Source organism: Berghia stephanieae, chromosome 9, assembly GCF_034508935.2.
Source record: "Berghia stephanieae isolate SIO BIC M18660-M18661 chromosome 9, UCSD_Bste_1.3, whole genome shotgun sequence".
NCBI classification, from domain to species: domain Eukaryota; kingdom Metazoa; phylum Mollusca; class Gastropoda; order Nudibranchia; family Aeolidiidae; genus Berghia; species Berghia stephanieae.
In genome coordinates this window covers 23,417,892-23,437,891 of record NC_088368.1, presented here as the reverse complement: position 1 = coordinate 23,437,891, position 20,000 = coordinate 23,417,892, and the positions used below count along the sequence as shown (strand labels likewise).

The window sequence follows — 20,000 nt, the reverse complement described above, 5'->3', positions numbered from 1 at the left end:
AAACAAAACAATTAGACTACCACCACCACCACCACCACCACCACCACACCACCACCACACCACCACCACCACCACCACTACCACCAACAACAACAACAACAACAACAACAACAACAACAACAACATCAACACCAACACAGATTCGTCTTTGCTTTGAAGTCCAAATCTTGAGAAGCCTTTGAAAGGGTGATGATGCCTTATCGAGAACAGCTCGTAATTTAGTTGAAATATCGACCACAAGTATGGTTCTTTCTCTCTCTCTCTCTCTCTCTCTCTCTCTCTCTCTCTCTCTCTCTCTCTCTCTCTCTCTTACACACACACACATACACTCTCTTTTTTCTCTCTCTCTCGCTCTCCCCTTCTCTCTCTCTTGCCCCCTCCTCTCTCTCTCTCTCTCTCTCTCTCTCTCTCTCTCTCTCTCTCTCTCTCTCTTCCCCCCTCTCTCTCTTCCCCATTTATGTCTCCCTCTCCATCTCTTAACCTCTGTGCCTCTCTCTGCGTTCCTTTTCCCCTCTCTCAACTCTCTCTCATTCTCTCTCTCTCTCTCTCTCTCTCTCTCTCTCTCTCTCTCTCTATATATATATATATATATATATATATATATATATATATATATATATCTTTTCCATTCTCTCCCTCTTTCTCGTTCTCTCTCTCACTCCACCTCTTTACCTCCCTCTCTCCCTGTCTCTCTCCATCCCCCCACCTCTCTCTTTCTCTCTGTGTGTCTCTCTTCCCCTCTCTCTCTCTCTCTCTCTCTCTCTCTCTCCCTCACTCCACCTCTTTAACCCCCCCCCCTCTCCCTCTCTCTCTCTCTCTCTCTCTCTCTCTCTCTCTCTCTCTCGCACTTCTTTGAAATTACATCAGGAAATAAGGTGGCATAACTACATATTTTATTAGCAGGTGAATTCTTATGATTACTAGACGTACAAGAGAGAAATGATATATCTCTATTAGCCAATACATATATTTAAGTTAGAAAATAAAAATAAACGTGAACTTTTATATAGCGCAATATCCACTAAATGTGCTCAAAGCTTTACAAAGGGTCCCTGACCAACAGCAACACGTAACATATAGAACGAGACAAAACGCCACTTAGGAGATATTACACTTTTTTTTTGGATAGAGACAACGCTGTTAACGGCCAGGTACTCATTTTACCCCGCTGAGTACGGCGAGAGTATTTGAATAAAGAGCCTTTTCCAAAGACTCAACTATGCGTCTAGCGAGGCTCGAACCCAGGACCTTCCAATCTGAATGTGAGTGTCATACCACAAGACCACACTATAGCCGCACAAAATAAGATGCCATCACTTTGAAACCTAATGAGGTCCCAGGTTTGAGAGTCTTTGTCAGGATAAGAGTCATTTAAATCAATCGATAATTGGATTCAATAGTCTGATGCCACGTCGCCCCGCAACGGCGGCCATCGTGGTTCTAAACAAAGAAAATCGGTAATGTTTATTCTTCATGCTGGCTAGAACTTTTCATATGTTTTGTGATCAGAATGTGTAAAAGTCAAAACATGATCAGATTTATAATGGGTTTTTTTTCCTCTGGATACGCTATTATGCTCATCGTAGAAATATTTCAAAAGGGCGTCCGTCATTGTTCCGATAGTTTAGAGCCAGTTACTAGGAGAGAAGTGACGTTACGACTGTTGAAGCATATTGAAGGACGAATTTTCTGGTCATTTTATTTAAAACCCATTTTTCCAGAGTACTGCGGCTATGTGGTATTGTTCTTCTTCCTATTTCTCACTTTTATATTTCTAGATATACTTTTCGCCGCCAGATCTATCCCGACACAAAAACCGCCTACGGGCGATGAGTCAAAAGGGAAAGAAAAGTCCTGGTCACACCTACTTTTTTTGTTCCTAAATTCTCTTTGGAATGTGTAGTATCTTACCAGTCCTTCGGAGAACAAATAGATTCAATAGTCTGATGTCACGTCCGCCCAGCAACGAGCCGCTTGGTTCTAAACAAAGAAAATCGGTACTTTTTATTCTTCATGCTGGCTCGAACTTTTTCTCTTGTCATGCGATCAGTATAAAAGTCAAAACATGATCAGATTTATAATGTTTACACCTTTATGCTCGTTGGAGAAATATTTCATGCGGGGGTCCTCCATTGTTCCGATAGCTTAGAATCAGTTACTATGTTACTATGCGTCATTACGAGAGAAGTGACGTCACGACTGTTGAAACCTATTATAAATAGGTTACATATTGAATCATAAAGTGGCATGTATAGGATGGAATGAAGTTGACGTCACTTAGGTCTTTGTTATTGTTTTTTGCCATCCATGTTTATGAGTTATCCTCACTAAATTGTATTAACCAGACTATATAATTTCATGGTTACACAAAGTTTTGTGTGTTAGTCCGTTACACTTCCGGATGGCAATGTTGTGAGCTTCTTAGCCAAGCGCATACTATCTATTGACGACCCGAATATATTTAGGCTAGAAAATATGATGTCATCACTCTGAAACCAGAAGATTATTTACACAAGGTATGTCCTCAGGAAGAGTGGTTTTACACTTCCAATGAGATAAGAACCATTTTTGAAAATTCATCACACTTTTGTTCCCTATTTTGTTTCATACCTTGACACCTTATTATTATTTTCAGACCAAGAAGAACAGAGCTCAAAGAGAAAATAAGAAGCAACACCGTAGCTGAATCAAATCAAACAAATTTAATCGTTGGATAACCCAAGAAACACCAATCAAACCCAAGCCTCAGCAAATTATTTTTACCGTACCAACAAAATCCCAACGTCATTATTACAGTACAGCCACTTATTTTGTATTTTCTACATGACTTATATTGTCCTCAAAGCGTTAGCCTACTACATCACTGTTACTGTAAAGTGACTAATTTTGTATTTTCCAAACAACATGATATTTTCCTCAAAGCGTTCATCAAAAAAATATTCCTAGACAATTTTTATACATACATTCCATTTTTAAAGTTAAAGAAATAAATTTTTGCATACTCTAATTTCATACTTCTAAAGAGAATACAAGAAAATTATCAAAGACAAATCAGACTATTGCATCTAAGGGAACAAATTTGTACCAAAAAAAAAAAAAAAGGAATATTAACTTTATATAATTAAAATAAATATTTTTGATAAACCGTGTGGATATAATTTCCATAAAACACATCGAAAAGAACATCAACAGTATTATTGCTGTCAGTATCGTCGCCATTATCATCAGCATCAGCATTATCATAACCGGAAGTGTCGTCATCACCTAGATAGAATACTGGCCATGTCTGTGGATCACTTCCTAGGAAAATGGATGGAGCACAAAAAACAAGGCTTTGAATGCATAGCGGACGCTCTAGGTAGGCCTCTCTCTCTCTCTCTCTCTCTCTCTCTCTCTCTCTCTCTCTCTCTCTCTCTCTCTCCCTCACTCTCTCTCTCCTCCTCTCTCTCTCGCTCTCTCTCTCTCTCCTTCATACTCTTCTCTATATATATATATAATATATATATATATATATATATATATATATATATATATATATATATATATATATATATGCCTAGCTATAAATCTGCATACCCATCTTTGATCTATCCATCTGTCTATCTAATTATCTATTCATATATGTGTATTTCTACATATCGATTGATTTATCTATCTATCTATCTTTCTATCTTTTTATCTCTCTATCTCTCTCTCTCTCTCTCTCTCTCTCTCTCTCTCTATCTATCTATCTATCTATAAATCTATATATCTATCTATCTATCTATCTACCAATCTATCTATCAATCCATCTATCTATCCATCAATCCATCTCGTATCATTATATTCCCTCTCAATGTCTATTTCTTCAATCATCTTGCACAGAGACAGCCGTGCTATAGCTACCAGTCTATCCAAATGACATTCTGTTTTCCAGGTTAATTAAACCAATCACCCATCACAATACGACTACACATTACACATTTAATTACACACTACATAAAACCCACTGCACACTGCGCACTGTACGCCACTCTCATATATCATTTCGCAAAAATAAAAAGTAATAATAATAATAATAATAATAATAATAATAATAATAATAATAATAATAATAATAATAATAATAATAATAATAATAATAATAATAATATATACAAAAAAGCGATCTTATCAATAAAATCACTATGTAGCATTTGTTACACGTCATCCCAAACCGGTATGATGTCGGGGTGACCATGATAAGAAAATTTCGAGCAAAAAAAAAATAAATAAAAGCGATCACATTTTTCTTTTCAGCTCCTTAAGAGTATACATTGTTTCTTGTTCATTAGAAGACAAAAATGTTGACAAAAATATTATATTTATGTCAATAAATTCAATTTTTACATTTTCAATCGTCCCGACATAATCCCGTTTTGTGGCGACGGGTCACGTCTAGGGAATTCATGAAAAATAGTTCCAATTATTATCCTTAATTTTATCTGTTTATTTAGTTGTTTATTGTATTCATCCGCTGCTCTAATGGAACGCGCAGACGGCAGCAGACCTTTTTTCAGTATCAGCTGGTGTTAAGTTCATTTCCCTTGGGGCAGACATATTTATAGCGGTGGAAATTGGAACGCGTCTCGTTCAATGACAATGTCGATCATATTACAGTAAAATCAAATTATAACGTCACATTTTATGGTCTGTAAAATATGGAACTAAAATGAATAAAAACAGCTTTTTAAAAAAATAAAAAAAACAATACAAGGAGAATGCTTAACACAGACCGGTTTACTTATAGTACAGTTTTGGTGAACACCATTGATTTGGTGAGAGGAACTGGTGAGTATTTTACTTAAACGCATAGAATAAATATGGAATTGATGTTTACTGGCCTAATCATAAAACAAAATTGCGTTTTGTGAGTAACCGAGGCATCTGCGTTACAACATGTTATCCGAGAGAATCATGATCATATCATGACAAGAAACACATAGGGGCTCCATCCGTGTTCTCAATGTCAAGTCGGTAAACACAGCATGCGAATTTTGATGGTATAGATAGAATGCGGTTGGCCGAGGAGTTCACAACATTGCCATCCGGAAGTATAACGGACCAACACACAAACTATGTGTAACCATGAACTTTTATAGTCTGGTTAATACAGTTTAATGAGAACAACTCACAAACGCGGATGGCAAAAACAATAACAAAGGCCTGAGTGACTTCATCTGCATACTATCTATATATGTTAAAGCAAAAAAAAAAAAAAAAAAAAAAATACTCCATTTTTGTCCCCCACAAGAATCGTACAAAATCACACAACTATCTGAAAATTCAACAGTTCGTAGTATGTGAGAAGTAATCACTCAACTGAAGCTGCCAAAACCTGAGCCAAATTTAAGTTTATCTATTCTTTTAAAACTAAAATGTTTGGCTTCACTAGTTTGATGTCACGTCCGTACAGCAACGAGCAGCTTGGTTCTAAACAAAACAAAGAAAATCGGTACTTTTTATTATTCATGCTGGCTAGAATTTTTTCACATGTCATGTGATCAGAATGTATAAAAGTCAAAACATGGCCATGGGGATGAATATATTAACTATTCCTTACCAGACATTTTCAGCATTTTCCCCAAAACTTCACACCCAACTATCACAAATATTTATTTTTATGACTCAATCACAATAGCAGAGCAGTAAGTTCTTGTGATAAATAATTTCTTAAGCAAAACATGCTGTACAACACCTTATTCATTTTCTTTAAATTTTATCATATAGAAAAAAAATTTGAATAAGAAAAATGTTGAATGTATCGTAACGAATGTGCGATTTTTCTATAGTTGGTAAGGAGAGGGTAAACTAACTTGGCATGGTCTGATCTAGATAGATATGCATCGACTGCGATTAAAACCCTTTTGCCACACTCGAAGTCGTCTAGTGCCCTGTCTCTGCATTCCAGTCTCGGATGTTATTCTGTGAATTGTGTAGAGGTTATGAAAACATCAACGAACGGCTAATCGTTACGGGTACGTTATCATTCCAAGACAAGGGTTGAATATCATAAAGGATAAAATCATCTGTTTCCAATATGTGACCTGTTGTCTTGAAACAGTATTATGTCGGAGTGAACCTTACACTAATAATTGGAAGCAGCAGAAGTCGTGACACCTTCCTCTTTCCCAGTTCAAAACTCATTGAAAGTGCGTATCCAGTCCTTTGCATAATGAATGAACACCAGATTGGTATCATATTGAATTATAACATAGTATAACTATTTTAGTAGCAAGATGTATGGCCAGATTTATATATTAACGAGGCGTAAAAGAGCGAGAATGGATGATATTTATTGACGACCACTATTTATTTAGGCTTAACTCATCCAATCCTTGAGATTTTTGCTACTTTTCAAAATTGGAAAAATTGTATTAAAACGAGCATTTGCATTCAACTCTTTCATTAACATATAAATATTAAGAACATTAGCTTTGATACTACGCCTATAAGTTGTTTCAGAAAAATGTAATAAATAGGCATGGGGTTAAAATAATCCCGGGTATACTACGGATATTGTTGGTGTTAGGGTTGAGTGAGTTGAAAATAAGATGCCATCACTCTGATTCGTCCCACTTCCAAAGAGATTGGAACCAGTATTTTGACGTCACGCTATTGTTCCCTTTTCAATTGAAAGTCGATAGATATGTCAGTGACTCATCGTCTCAAAACAGTATTATGTCGGGATGGTGTAGAAGCTAAAGACTGAATCTATAAGGAGAATCCGATTATCACAGATTATATCCCTTAGTCGTGTCCAGCACAGTAAACACTACATTCTTTTTCGGGCTCAACTATGTCTACTACTAGTAAAGAAAACTCACAAAATCAATTAATTCATTTAAAAAACACACCAAAATAGCACATTTTTATAGTTTATTTTTTTATGTTTGCTGATGAAGGGTTTTAAGCCAAAAACTTTCAGTGTGTGCGTGTTTTTTTAAGCTGTTATATTCATTATTATTTAACACTCACTCACTCACTCACTCACTCACTCACTCACTCACTCACTCACTCACTCACTCACTCACTCACTCACTCACTCACTCACTCACTCACTCACTCACTCACTCACTCACTCATGTAAACAATGATCATAATCATGATCATATCAGGAAGTTTTTGATCCGAACCTTTCTCGTTTTACCGGGTATTTAACCCTTTCCTTACCAACTATACGAAAATCGTCACATTCGTTACTATACAACCAACATTTTTCTTATTCAAATTTCTTTTGTACATCATTATCTTTAAAGAAAATGAACAGTCTGTTGTAGAGCATGTTTTTTATAAAGAAGTTATGCATCGGAAGAACTTTACTGCTATTGTGTTTGTGTGATAAAAAATATATTTTTGTGTTAGTTGGGTTTGAAGTTTTGGGGAAAATCCTGAAAATGGCTGGTAATAATAATAATAATAATAATAATAATAATAATAATAATAATAATAATAATAATAATAATAATAATAATAATAATAATAATAATAATAATAATAATAATAATAATAATAAATAGTACTTTATTGCATCCCAAAAAGGACTTTTTTGAACAGACGTGTTATAATTTACACAATAAGATAAAAATACAATGGAAATAGGATGTATATATAAAAAAGGAGCAGCTCCATAACCAGAGCCGCGCTTTATAATATGAATAATTTCAACACTGTAAAATAGTTAAAATTGTCACTATAAACTGGAAATTGAAAAGATTGCAAAACAAATAAATTAATAAATTAACAGTTACATTATTTTAAAGTAAAAATGCGAAATAATTAAATAAAATGATTATTGCTTGTTGTTATAGAGCCTAATACTGGACGGCAGATTTTCGGTGTCTCTCTGTTTTTGTTAAAAGAGAGAAAGGGCAACCACTCCTTCCTGACATATTAACTGATGGTCTTAGTGGATGATACTGGTCATTTAATACTTTGGTTATTTGTGCATCAGCATTTATGTTTGTTAACTGAGGAAGGCTCTTGAGCCGGAAACGATCCGTTTTAGTTCTTTCATTTATTTAAAAAAAATATTTTTCCAAGCTGTTTTATGTTTGTTAGCTGAGGAAGAATCGTAAGGCCGAAACGTTCCGTTTTGTTCTTTCATTCATCTTTTTCCCCTATTCCCCCCCCCCCCCCCCAAGCTGTTATATGTATTTATTAATGTTGAACACATTTTTATTACGGCTTAGTTTTCATCCTAATATATTTTGTCTACGTTTCTCGTGGGTTATGACAACAACCCCGATATAGATCCCATATGTAGGTTATTCCATGTCTGATAACAGACACCGAGATTTTAATTTGACCCGTCGTCGATAAACCTGATATTATAGATAGAATGAAGTTGACGTCACTCAGGTCTTTGTTATTGTTTTTTTTTCCGTCTATGTTTATGGTCAATTCTCACTAAACGGTTTTAACCAGACTATAAACGTTCAAGGTTACACAGTTTTGTGTGTTGGTCCTTTGGTCGAATCCCGCCCTGAGCGGTGAAAAGTTGAATTTTTATTTTCAAAAAGGCTCTTTACTCACATTCTATAATAATAGGCTTCAACAGTCGTGACGTCACTTCCCTCGTAATGACGGTTAGTAACTAAGTAACTGGTTCTAAACTGTCGGAACAATGGCGGATGCCCTTATGAAATACTTCTCCAACGAGCCTAAAAGTGTATCCAGAGGAGAAATCATTATAAATCTGATCACGTTTTGACTTTCATACATTCTGATCACATGACATGGGAATAAATTCTAGTAGCATGAAGAATAAAAAGTACGGATTTTCTTTGTTTAGAACCAAGCTGCTCGTTGCTGGGCGGACGTGACATCATTCTATTTAATCCTATTCTCAGGTTTAGAATGAGGAGCAGACCGGTAACAGTTTTGTCTCTCGTCGAAAAAGAAAAAAATTGTAATATCGCCTCACGCGCATCTTGCATCTATCGTCCTAAGTATTAGGTTTTAATGCAGGCTATAAAAAGAAGCAACTTGATCTTGTATATAGCGCATTATCCACTAAATGTGCTCATAACGCTTTACAAGGGGTCCCTGAGAAACAGCAACACGTAACATAGAACGAGACATGACGCCTGTTAGGTGATATTCCATTTTTTTCTGACATAGACAAAGCTGATAACGGCCAGTTTAGGGACCTCATTTGATTTTATAGATCCTTCATATTATCAAATTGTTGTGCGGCTATGGTGGTCTTGTGGTATGATGACACTCGCTCTCGGATAAGAGGGTTCTGGGTTTGAGCGAGCCTCGCGCTCGGCGCATAGTTGATTCCTTTGAAAAGGCTCTTTTTACTCGCATTCTGTCACCGTATCCAGGTGTAAAATGAATACATGGTCGTTAACAGAGTTGTCTCTTTCGGAAAATATTACAATATCGCCTAACAGGCGTCATGTTGTCTTGTTCTACAATATACTTGTTTCTGTTGGTCAGGGACCCTTTGTGAATCGCTTTGAGTACGTTTAGTGGAAATAGCGCTATATAGATAGAATGCGCTTGGCCAAGGAGTTCACAACATTGCCATCCGGAAGTATAACGGACCAACACACAAACTCTGTGTAACCATGAACTTTTATAGTCGGGGTAATACAGTTTAGTGAGAACAACTCACAAACGCGGGTGCCAAAAACCATAACAAAGGCCTGAGTGACGTCATCTGCATACTATCTATAAAAGCCCAAGTTTTTTTTTCTTTTATTCGTATAATTTTCCGTGGATACTATACGCTGAAAGGCGAAGAAGATGTTTTTGTAACGTGCTAATAATTCCACTCCATCGCTGGTACATAATATGTATCCGATGGTGTATATCTATAACCTTACAACAATCGCTACAAATCTCACAACATAATTCAAAGCGTGCTATCCAAACACCAAATGTGCATTTGTGATGACAATGATGGGAACTAGAATTCTATCTTACAGTAAATATCAAACTTTCGTACTAACAAAAATAAAATGTTTGGGATTTCCCGATTTTATTGTTACTTGTTATTTAGAAAACCAACAAGTTACAACAAGATGTGACTGTTGATATATATATATATATATATATATATATATATATATATATATATATATATATAATATATGTATCTTTTTGTAACGGTATTATGCCGGGATGATTTTAAAATGCTAAACTTTGAACTAAGAGCCAAAAACATCAGGCTTGGGTTTAGTTTTTATGTCATTTTGCTGAGGATAAATACAACATTTTAGAGTGATAAAAAGCAATAGTTCATAGTTTTGAATATTTTGACTTGAATTAATTTGTCTTTTTTAGCATCCGATCAATCCCGACGTAATACCGTGTGTGTGCTTTAGAGCTTTAACAATAATATCATCTTTACCACAACCACCACCACCACCACCATCATCATCATCATCATCATCATCATTATCATCATCATCATCATCATCATCATCATCATCATCATCATCATCATCATCATCATCATCATCATCATCATTATCATCATCATCATCATCATCATCATCATCATCATCATCATTATCATCATCATCCTCATAATCATCATCATAGTTGTTCTTGTTATTATTACAATCATTATTATCATCACCATTATCATCATTGTTATTATTATTATCATTACTATTATTATTGTTATTGTTCTTTTTATTCTTCTTTTTCTTCTTCTTCTTCTTCTTCTTCTTCTTCTTCTTCTTCTTCTTCTTCTTCTTCTTCTTCTTCTTCTTCTTCTTCTTCTTCTTCTTCTTCTTCTTCTTCTCTTCTTCTTCTTCTTCTTCTTCTTCTTCTTCTTCTTCTTCTTCTTCTTCATTATTATTATTATTATTATTATTATTATTATTTATCATTATTATTATTATTATTATTATTATATATTATTATTATTATTATTATTATTATTATTATTATTATTTTCATTATTATTATTATTATTATTATTATTATTATTATTATTATTATTATTATTATTATTATTATTATTATTATTATTATCTATTATTATATTATTATTATTATTATTATTATTATTATTATTATTATTATTATTATTATTATTATTATTATTATTATTATTATTATTATTATTATTTTTATTAATATTATTATATTATGATCACCACTATCATACTTCTCATTACGATAATCATTATCACGATCATTTATTGCGATCGCAATTAATATTGCTATTAGCTTCCTTATTATCAATCATATTGTTGTTGTTTTCCATGTTATCACCCATCGTTTATTGGCTAGCATTTGACAAGACCTTTGCATACCATTAATGTTATGTGCCAGCACCTCTCAAGGGCAGCAAGCTTTAATGAATAATAAAATAAAGCCACTTCTTTCGCATTATTATTATTATTATTATTATTATTATTATTATTATTATTATTATTATTATTATTATTATTATTATTATTATTATTATTATTATTATTATTATTATTATTGATGTTCCATGTCATCGTGTCCTTTTTGTTTCGTTTTTTCCCCTCCGGATTCTCATCCATCTTTTTGTTTGTTTTCCTTTTCTTTTTTAACATTTCATACAGCTATTGAAAAAGTAAGGATACTGAATGGGAAGAAGACTGGTTTACAACTCTACGAAACAACAAGCATACTTTGTGCGTCTATATGGTCTTGTGGTATGACACTCGCTTTCGGATCGGAAGGTCCTGGGTTCGAGCCTCGCTCGGCGCATAGTTGAGTCCTTGGAGAAGGCTCTTTACTCACATTCTCTCACCGTACTCAGGTGTAAAATGTACCTGGCCGTTAACAGAGTTGTCTCTGTCCGAAAAAATTGTAACAGCGTCATGTCATGTCCCGTCCTACTTGTTAAATGTTGCTGTTGGTCAGGGGCCCCTTGTAAAGCGCTTTGAGCATGTTTAGTGGATATTGCGCTATATAAAAGCACAAATTTTAAGCTCAATTTTAAAACTCCTTGGAAGTGTGTAATCAGTCCCCCGTCCTAACAATTAATAGAATAAATGCTGAATCATAAGATGGCATAACTGTTTTAACAATAAGAGATGAAGTGAGTAGGAAAGTACCAAAAGATAATAGAGAATAAAAATTTCGCGGCAGTGATGGGGGTTTGAACCCGTCGTGACCTTACTTGTACGACAACTCCGCCTAGCCGGGAAGAGTGTGACTCTACCGTATGAGCTATCCACGATCCCGTTTTCGTAGGTAGAAGAATTGTTTTAATGTGTACGGTAAATACATTAATTTTGTAAATTTTAGTAAGTGATTGAGAATATGTAATGAAAGCAGTTTCGCTCGATAGTGACCTAGTTTTTGTTAACACGGTCAAGAATATGAAAGAACGGCAGACCTAGTTGTTTTTTGTTTTGTTTTGGAAAATGATTGTTCTAATACGCTTCAACAGTCGTAACGTCACTTCCCTCGTAATGACGCATGGTAACTTAGTTACTGGCTCTAAACTATCGGAACAATGGCGGACGCCCTTATGAAATATTTCTCCAAAAAGCAAAAAAGCGTATTCAGAGGAGAAAAACATTATAAATCTGATCATGTTTTGACTTTTACACGTTCTGATCACAAGACATATGAAAAGTTCTAGCCAGCATAAAGAATAAAAAGTACAGATTTTCTTTGTTTAGAATCACGATGGCCGACGTTGCTGGGCGACGTGACGTCAGACTATTGAATCCAATAGGATTCAATAGTCGTAACGTCACTTCCTTCCTAATGACGCACGGTAACTTAGAAACACTGGCTCTAAACTATCGGAACAATGGCGGACGCCCGTATGAAATATTTCCCCGGCGAGCATAAAAGCGTATCCAGAGGGAAAATATACACATAAGTTTGATCATGTTGTGACTTTTACACATTCTGATCACAAGGCATATGGAAAGTTCTAGCCAGCACGAAGAATAAAAAGTAATGATTTTTTTTGTTTAGAACCAAGATGGCCGCCTTTACCGGGCGGCGTGACATCAGACTACTGAATCCAATTGATGGTTAATACGTGACCTCTTGTTGCTATGACTATCAAGCTATCAATATGGATGCCTTTTTTTACTGTTATCTTATGGTATTTAATCAACATGCAATACATTTAACAAGACCTTAGCATACCATTAATGTTATGTCCCAGCGCGTCTCAATGGCAATGAGCTGTAATGAATAATAAAATAACGTCACTTCTTTCACATTATTATTATTCTTTTTTATCATCATCATCATCATCATCATCATCATCATCATCATCATCATCATCATCATCATCATCATCATCATCATCATCATCATCATCATTATCATCATCATCATCATCATTATCATCATCATCATCATCATCATCCTCATCATCAACATTTTCATTATTATTATTATTATTATTATTATTATTATTATTATTATTATTATTATTATTATTATTATTATTATTATTATTATTATTATTATCATCATCATTATTATTATTATTATTATTATTATTATTATTATTATTATTATTATTATTATTATTATTATTATTATTATTATTATTATTATTATTATTATTATTATTATTTCATGTCACCGCGTCCCCTTTGTTTCGTTTTATTTTCCCCACCGGATTTTCTCCCATCTTTTTATTTTTTCATTTCATACAGCTTTAATGAAAATAAGGATTGTGGATGGGACGCAGAAGTCGTGACGTCTCACCATCTTCTCTTCCGGTTCAAAACTCTTTGGAAGTTTGTAACCAGTCTTCAGTCCTAACAATTAATACATTGAATTATAAGGTTGCATAACTATATTTAGTAGCAGGATATTTAGAAGGAACGAAATTGACGTCACTCAACTCTTTGTTTATTGTTTTTAGATAGCCAATTGGTGATTAGTTCCCGTTAAATTACACCAATCAGACTCTATAAACGTTCAAGGTTACATAGAGTTTTGAGAGTTGGTACGTTATATCCTGCTAGCTTATGTCGTGAGTATTTTACCTCAGGCAGATTCTTATGATTACGGGGCTTACTTACTTACCGAACCTGCAACCACTTGAGCTCAAGCCCTTCGGTCTTGTGCCATGACGTAGAAGTTAGACGTCACTTTGTAGTTGTTCCAGGTGACTATAAAGTGTGTTATGGATGCTTGAATTTGGTGGGAGGAATATTACGGGACTTAAAAGAGAGATGACGGATGCGCTTTATTGACGACCAGCATTTATTTAGGCTAGAAAATAAGATACTATCACTATGAAATCAGAAGACCATTTGCACAAGGTATGTGCCCAGTCTTGCGGAGGACAGGTTTCACACTTCCAAGGAGATTGGAACCAGTATTTGATATCGCATTATTGTTCCATATTCCCTAATATTATATTATTACCCGGCGTCACGTCAATTTGGGTGGTGTCTTTTATCCTCCTATAGTGAGCATGGTAATACAGAAAAACCCCGAAAACAACAATACCTGCAATATAACGATTCACGGCGAGCAACTTACCAACGTAGAAAGTTTTAAATACCTAGGTTCAATAGTGACAACAGATGGAAGATGTAACCGAGACATACGAGCAAAATTAACTCAAGCCAAACAGGCCTTCATGGACCTGGGAAACATTTTGAAAAACAAACAGATGTCGTTCGGGATTAGATTCCGAGTCTTGAAGTGCTACGTGTGGCCAATCTTGTTATACGGATGCGAAAGCTGGACTACAAATGCAGAAACACAAAAGAACATTGAAGCTTTTGAAATGTGGTGCTTGAGAAGGATGCAGAGAATATCGCATACTGCACACAAAACGAACAAAGAAGTGCTAAAACAAACATACCAACAAAGGAAACTAATGCCCTTAATAGTGGATCGACAACTATCCTTTTTCGGACACATAGTAAGGAAAGATAAGAATGAATACCTGGCAAGTTGAGGAAAAATACCTGGTAAACGCGCCCGGGGGAGACAAAGAAAAACACTCATAGACCAACTGAAGGGCTTCACCAACCTAACAATCAAAGAGCTGTTTGAAAAAGCAAGAGACAGGGAGGAATGGAGAGAGATAATTCATGCAGTATCCGAAGCCTGGACCAGGCATGGAACCTAGAAGAAGTTTCAAGTTTATTCAATATTAGGCTTTCGCCAATAAATCAACAATTTGATGCCAACATACATGAAAGTGGAAAAAAAAAGGTAAATGGAACCAAAAAATAAACTGATACACCACACAATAATACACGAATGGTAATAACATCAATACGTTCAATAATAATAATAATAATAATAATGATAATAATAATAATAATAATAATAATAATAATAATAATAATAATAATAATAATAATAATAATGATAATAATAAAATAGTAATAATAATAATAATAATAATAATAATAATAATAATAATAATAATAATGATAATAATAATAATAATAATAATAATAATAATAATAATAATAATAATAATAATAATAATAATAATAATAATAATAATAATAATAATAATAGTAATAATAACAACAACAATAAGAAGAAGAAGAAGAAGAAGAAGAAGAAGAAGAAGAAGAAGAAGAAGAAGAAGAAGAAGAAGAAGAAGAAGAAGAAGAAGAAGAAGAAGAAAGAAGAAGAAGAAGAAGAAGAAGAAGAAGAAGAAGAAGAAGAAGAAGATAGAAGAAGAAGAAGAAGAAGAAGAAGAACAACAACAACAACAACAAGAATATCAATAATAATAACAATAATAATATTACCATAATCCCCACACCCCAATCATCACCGTTACCACCACCACCATTACCATTATCACTACCACTATCACCATCACTTTTACATTTCCAATCAGTTTTTCTCATTAAAAAAAAAATAATAAAATAAATAAATAAATAAATAAATAAATAAATAAATAAATAAATAAATAAATAAATAAATAAATAAATAAATAAATAAATTAATTAATAATAATAATAATAATAATAATAATAATAATAATAATAATAATAATAATAATAATAATAATAAATAATAATAATAAAATATTGATACCCATCACAACAGACCTCCTCACTACCACGAAAATTCCCGTAGTACTACTGCTAAATCCCGGGCTGGATATAATAAAGGTTTTTAATTAAATGTCATTTCTTGAAAACGAAGTTCTGGTGACAGAGCTATCACATAGAGTTAATATTTTTCCCCACGCATTATAAGGACAAACTGGTGGTTTTTAAGGTAGTTAAAATGTCTACGGTGTTATTTACCCTGAAAACTACTTATTACATTTTCCTATTTCAAGTAGGCAGGTCTGCTATGATAACTATCAATTCCATAGTCAAAATAAGACAAACAGAAATAACTTTTATTTTAATCAATAATCCATACAATTTGATGACAACAGACATGAGAGTGAGGAAAAAAGGTAAATGAAACCAAAGCATAAAATGATACCATAAATAATCATAAAAAATACAACATTGTAATACCACCAATACTTAAAATAATAGTAATAATAATAATAATAATAATAATAATAATAATAATAATAATAATAATAATAATAATAATAAGAAGAAGAAGAAGAAGAAGAAGAAGAAGAAGAAGAAGAATAAGAAGAATAAGAAAGAAGAAGAAGAAGAAGAAGAAGAAAGAAGAAGAAGAAGAAGAAGAAGAAGAAGAAGAAGAAGAAGAAGAAGAAGAAGAATTGTAAAAATAACATAAGCGCCCCAGCAATAATATCTAGTATTGTATTTGTAAATGAGGACCACGCTTATATCCCTTTCGTTGACAATTAAGAAGATATGGATTATATCATGGTAATTCTGTTTTGGATAATAAATTTATTGACTTTTAGTAATACTAGGTGCTCCAAAATGCTTTGGTCTGGGTGATCTTTATCTTCGGGGAAATTCAAACATAATCAATAGCCCACCACTTATTTAACACATTTCTATCGTTGATTAAAGTTCTAGAAGAATGGGATTTTGCGACCATTGCCTAGAAGTTACAGACATATGAGTTTAACGTATTTTTTGGTAGAATTACAGAATTAATTCCCAAAGACAAATACTTGAATCTTTTAGAATATCACAAACATTTAAGTAATTTTCCGTACTGATATAGTCTAGAGCGAAACAAGCTTGCGTACTTCAATTATTCCATGTCAAGGGTTGGTTTCTGTGTTTTTAAGAATTTTATGGCGTTTGTGACGCATTGAAAGAACATAAAATGTATAAGGTAGTCTAAAAGTATACTTTTCTCAAAGGCACCCGAGGATAAATAGGCAAAGGTAAATGGTGCGGATAGGGCACCAAGAGCAACCCTCGGTGTACTTAGATTGAAATCGCTTAGAAGTCAAAGATACAAGCAAAGAGTATTAACAAGTGAACTACAACACTTCTTTTACAAATCACATCAAAACAGAAGAACCAAGAAAGAAAAAAAAATATATATATATAGATATATATATATATATATATATATATATATATATATATATATATATATGGTTATATACACTGGTTATGATATCAATGCGGATAATAACAACAACAACAGCAACAATAATAATAATAATATTAATAATAACAATAATAATAACAACAATAATAATAATAACAATAATAATAATAATAACAACAATAATGACAATAATAATAACAATAATAACAACAACAATAAGCCAATTGTGCAATCGCAACTAATCTTTATCATGGTAAACTATTATACAATATTTTAATATCAATGCCCAATTCCCCCCCCCCCCACCCCACTTTCTCACACAAATACACACTCACACACACACACACATACTTATATATATATATTATATATATATAATATATATATATATATATATATAACATGTCATATTTTGTATAATATACCACATCTTAGTATCAGAACTGCAGTTACTAAACAGACAAAAACAAATGAAAACAAACAAACAATCGCATTATTCTCTCTATCATCAATTTTAATAAGTTTTCCTTGCCGTGGAAACCACAATTATACTTGTAAATATTTCTTGTGTTCGATCTGTACCTTAAAGCAAAGTCTACCTAAATCACCTTGCTGTCTACTGTCTCTGCATTTCAAAAATTTGATAAATTCAAACATACTTGGTTTATTTTTCAGTTTTTCCGGCAGGCAATTTCTTCTCTCTTGCGTATACCTCGAACATTCAATTAGACAATGGTATTCGTCTTCTATTACGTCACAAGTAGGACATTTACGATCATTTCTATCTACTTTTCTTGTGCCCCATCTACCCCTTTCTATATAAAACAAATGAGAATCAATCTGATTTTTGAGATGGCAACTCTGTAAGATTTATTACACAGTTTCATATATGGTTCTAACTCAAAGGTGTCTTTAATGTGTTTATAACAGCCGTCCAGACGTCGTCATCGACATCTCAGCGTGCCACTCTTGTAGAAACATGTCATCCAAGCGTTGTTTTAAAACCGCCAGAAAGTAATTTTCATTTTTCACATTTTGTTTAACCCAATAATGGCCCATTCCGCTCCTATCCAGCAACTGCTTCACCAGACTTACCCAAGTTGTTGTGTTTGGTTCATTAATATTCAATTGCACAAGTTCTTTGTATACTGCATGAGTGAATGAGCAATCATTATTTCCTGGGCGAATAAGTTTCAACCAATACTTAATAACTTTCATTTTTCTTTCAATATGCAAAGGATACACCCCCAATTCCCCATAAACAAAACAGTTTGGTGTGCTGTGCTTAACACATAGAATGGATTTAAGAAAACCGAGGTGAAATCTTTCAATTGGATCAGCTCTTCTTAAACCCCATATTTCTGCCCCATAATTCAGTATTGGTAAGATGATACTATTGAACAGTTTCATTTGCATCTGTGGTAAAATTTCTGTGTTAGTGTTAAAATACTTTCTAAGTGAAAATAGTGCTCTTCTGGCTGAGTTTGTTACTTCTTGTGTACATTTTGTAAGAGATCCCGATGCGCTAAAATGGCAGCCTAGATACTTGAAGGACGAGATTACTTCAATACTTTTACCCTGATATGACCATTTGTCTTGTTGCCCAGTTTTCCCTCCCTTTTTAAATACTACGATTTTTGTTTTACTGATATTTACCTTTATTCCCCATTGCATACAATATTCTTGTAAAGAGTCTAAACCGTTCTGCAAACCCTCTTTTGTTTCACTGATTATTGCCATATCGTCTGCAAACATGAGCAATTTAATTGTAATATCCTGTATTTGTAATCCTATGGAATCTTCACTTAATTTACTTTCAAGATCATTAACAAACAGCGAAAACAAGAAGAAGAAGAAGTGAGCAGGGAGGTCACTTATTTGCTATGTCTTCTTTCCCCCGATAGATAGTATGAGGTTGCCGTCACTCAGGTCTTTGTTATGGTTTTTTGCCATCCACGTTTATGAGTAATTCTCACTAAACTGTATTAATCAGACTATAAACGTTCATGGTTACACACAATTTTGTGTGGTGGTCCGTTATACTTCCGGATGGCAATGTTGTGAGCTTCTTAGCCAGACGCATACTATCTATAGATAGTATGAAGTTGCCGTCACTCTGGTCTTTGTTATTGCTTTTTTTTCCATCCGCGTTTTATGAGTAGTTATCACTAAACTGTATTAACCAGACTATAAACGTTTAAGGTTACGCACATAGTTTTTTTGTGTTGGTCTGTTATACTTCCGGGTGGCAATGTTGTGAGCTTCTTAACCAAGCGCATACTATCTATATATGTTTTCTCACTTGGTCTCAAGCTTTGTCTTGGAACAAGATTTCTTGGTTTTGTCTTGGACCTGGCCGGAACTCTTTGGCTAGGTTGAAGGGAATCAGTATTATGAATAATTATAGTTTTGGGATATGATGTTTTCCCAATTGTTAATCATATCAATGTTATGTGCTAAATTATTGGTGGCTTTGAATCTATAAAGATTTGCAAGGATTTGTTTGAGATTTTCCCACTGAATGAGATCCTGTCACTGTGTCTGGATGAGACTTAATAGATAGAACGAAG

General features: G+C 33.6%; 1 protein-coding gene across 1 annotated transcript in view; it reads left to right on the top strand.

Moving 5' to 3' along the window:
- Positions 1 to 20,000, top strand: part of LOC144979326 (fatty acid-binding protein 5-like) — a 115,851-nt gene that overhangs the window by 29,215 nt on the left and 66,636 nt on the right. The window contains exon 2 of the mRNA XM_078925960.1: positions 2,636 to 3,358. Coding sequence (XP_078782086.1) covers positions 3,283 to 3,358 — 76 coding nt within the window. The 5' untranslated portion in view covers positions 2,636 to 3,282. The remainder of the gene's footprint in view (positions 1 to 2,635; positions 3,359 to 20,000) is intronic.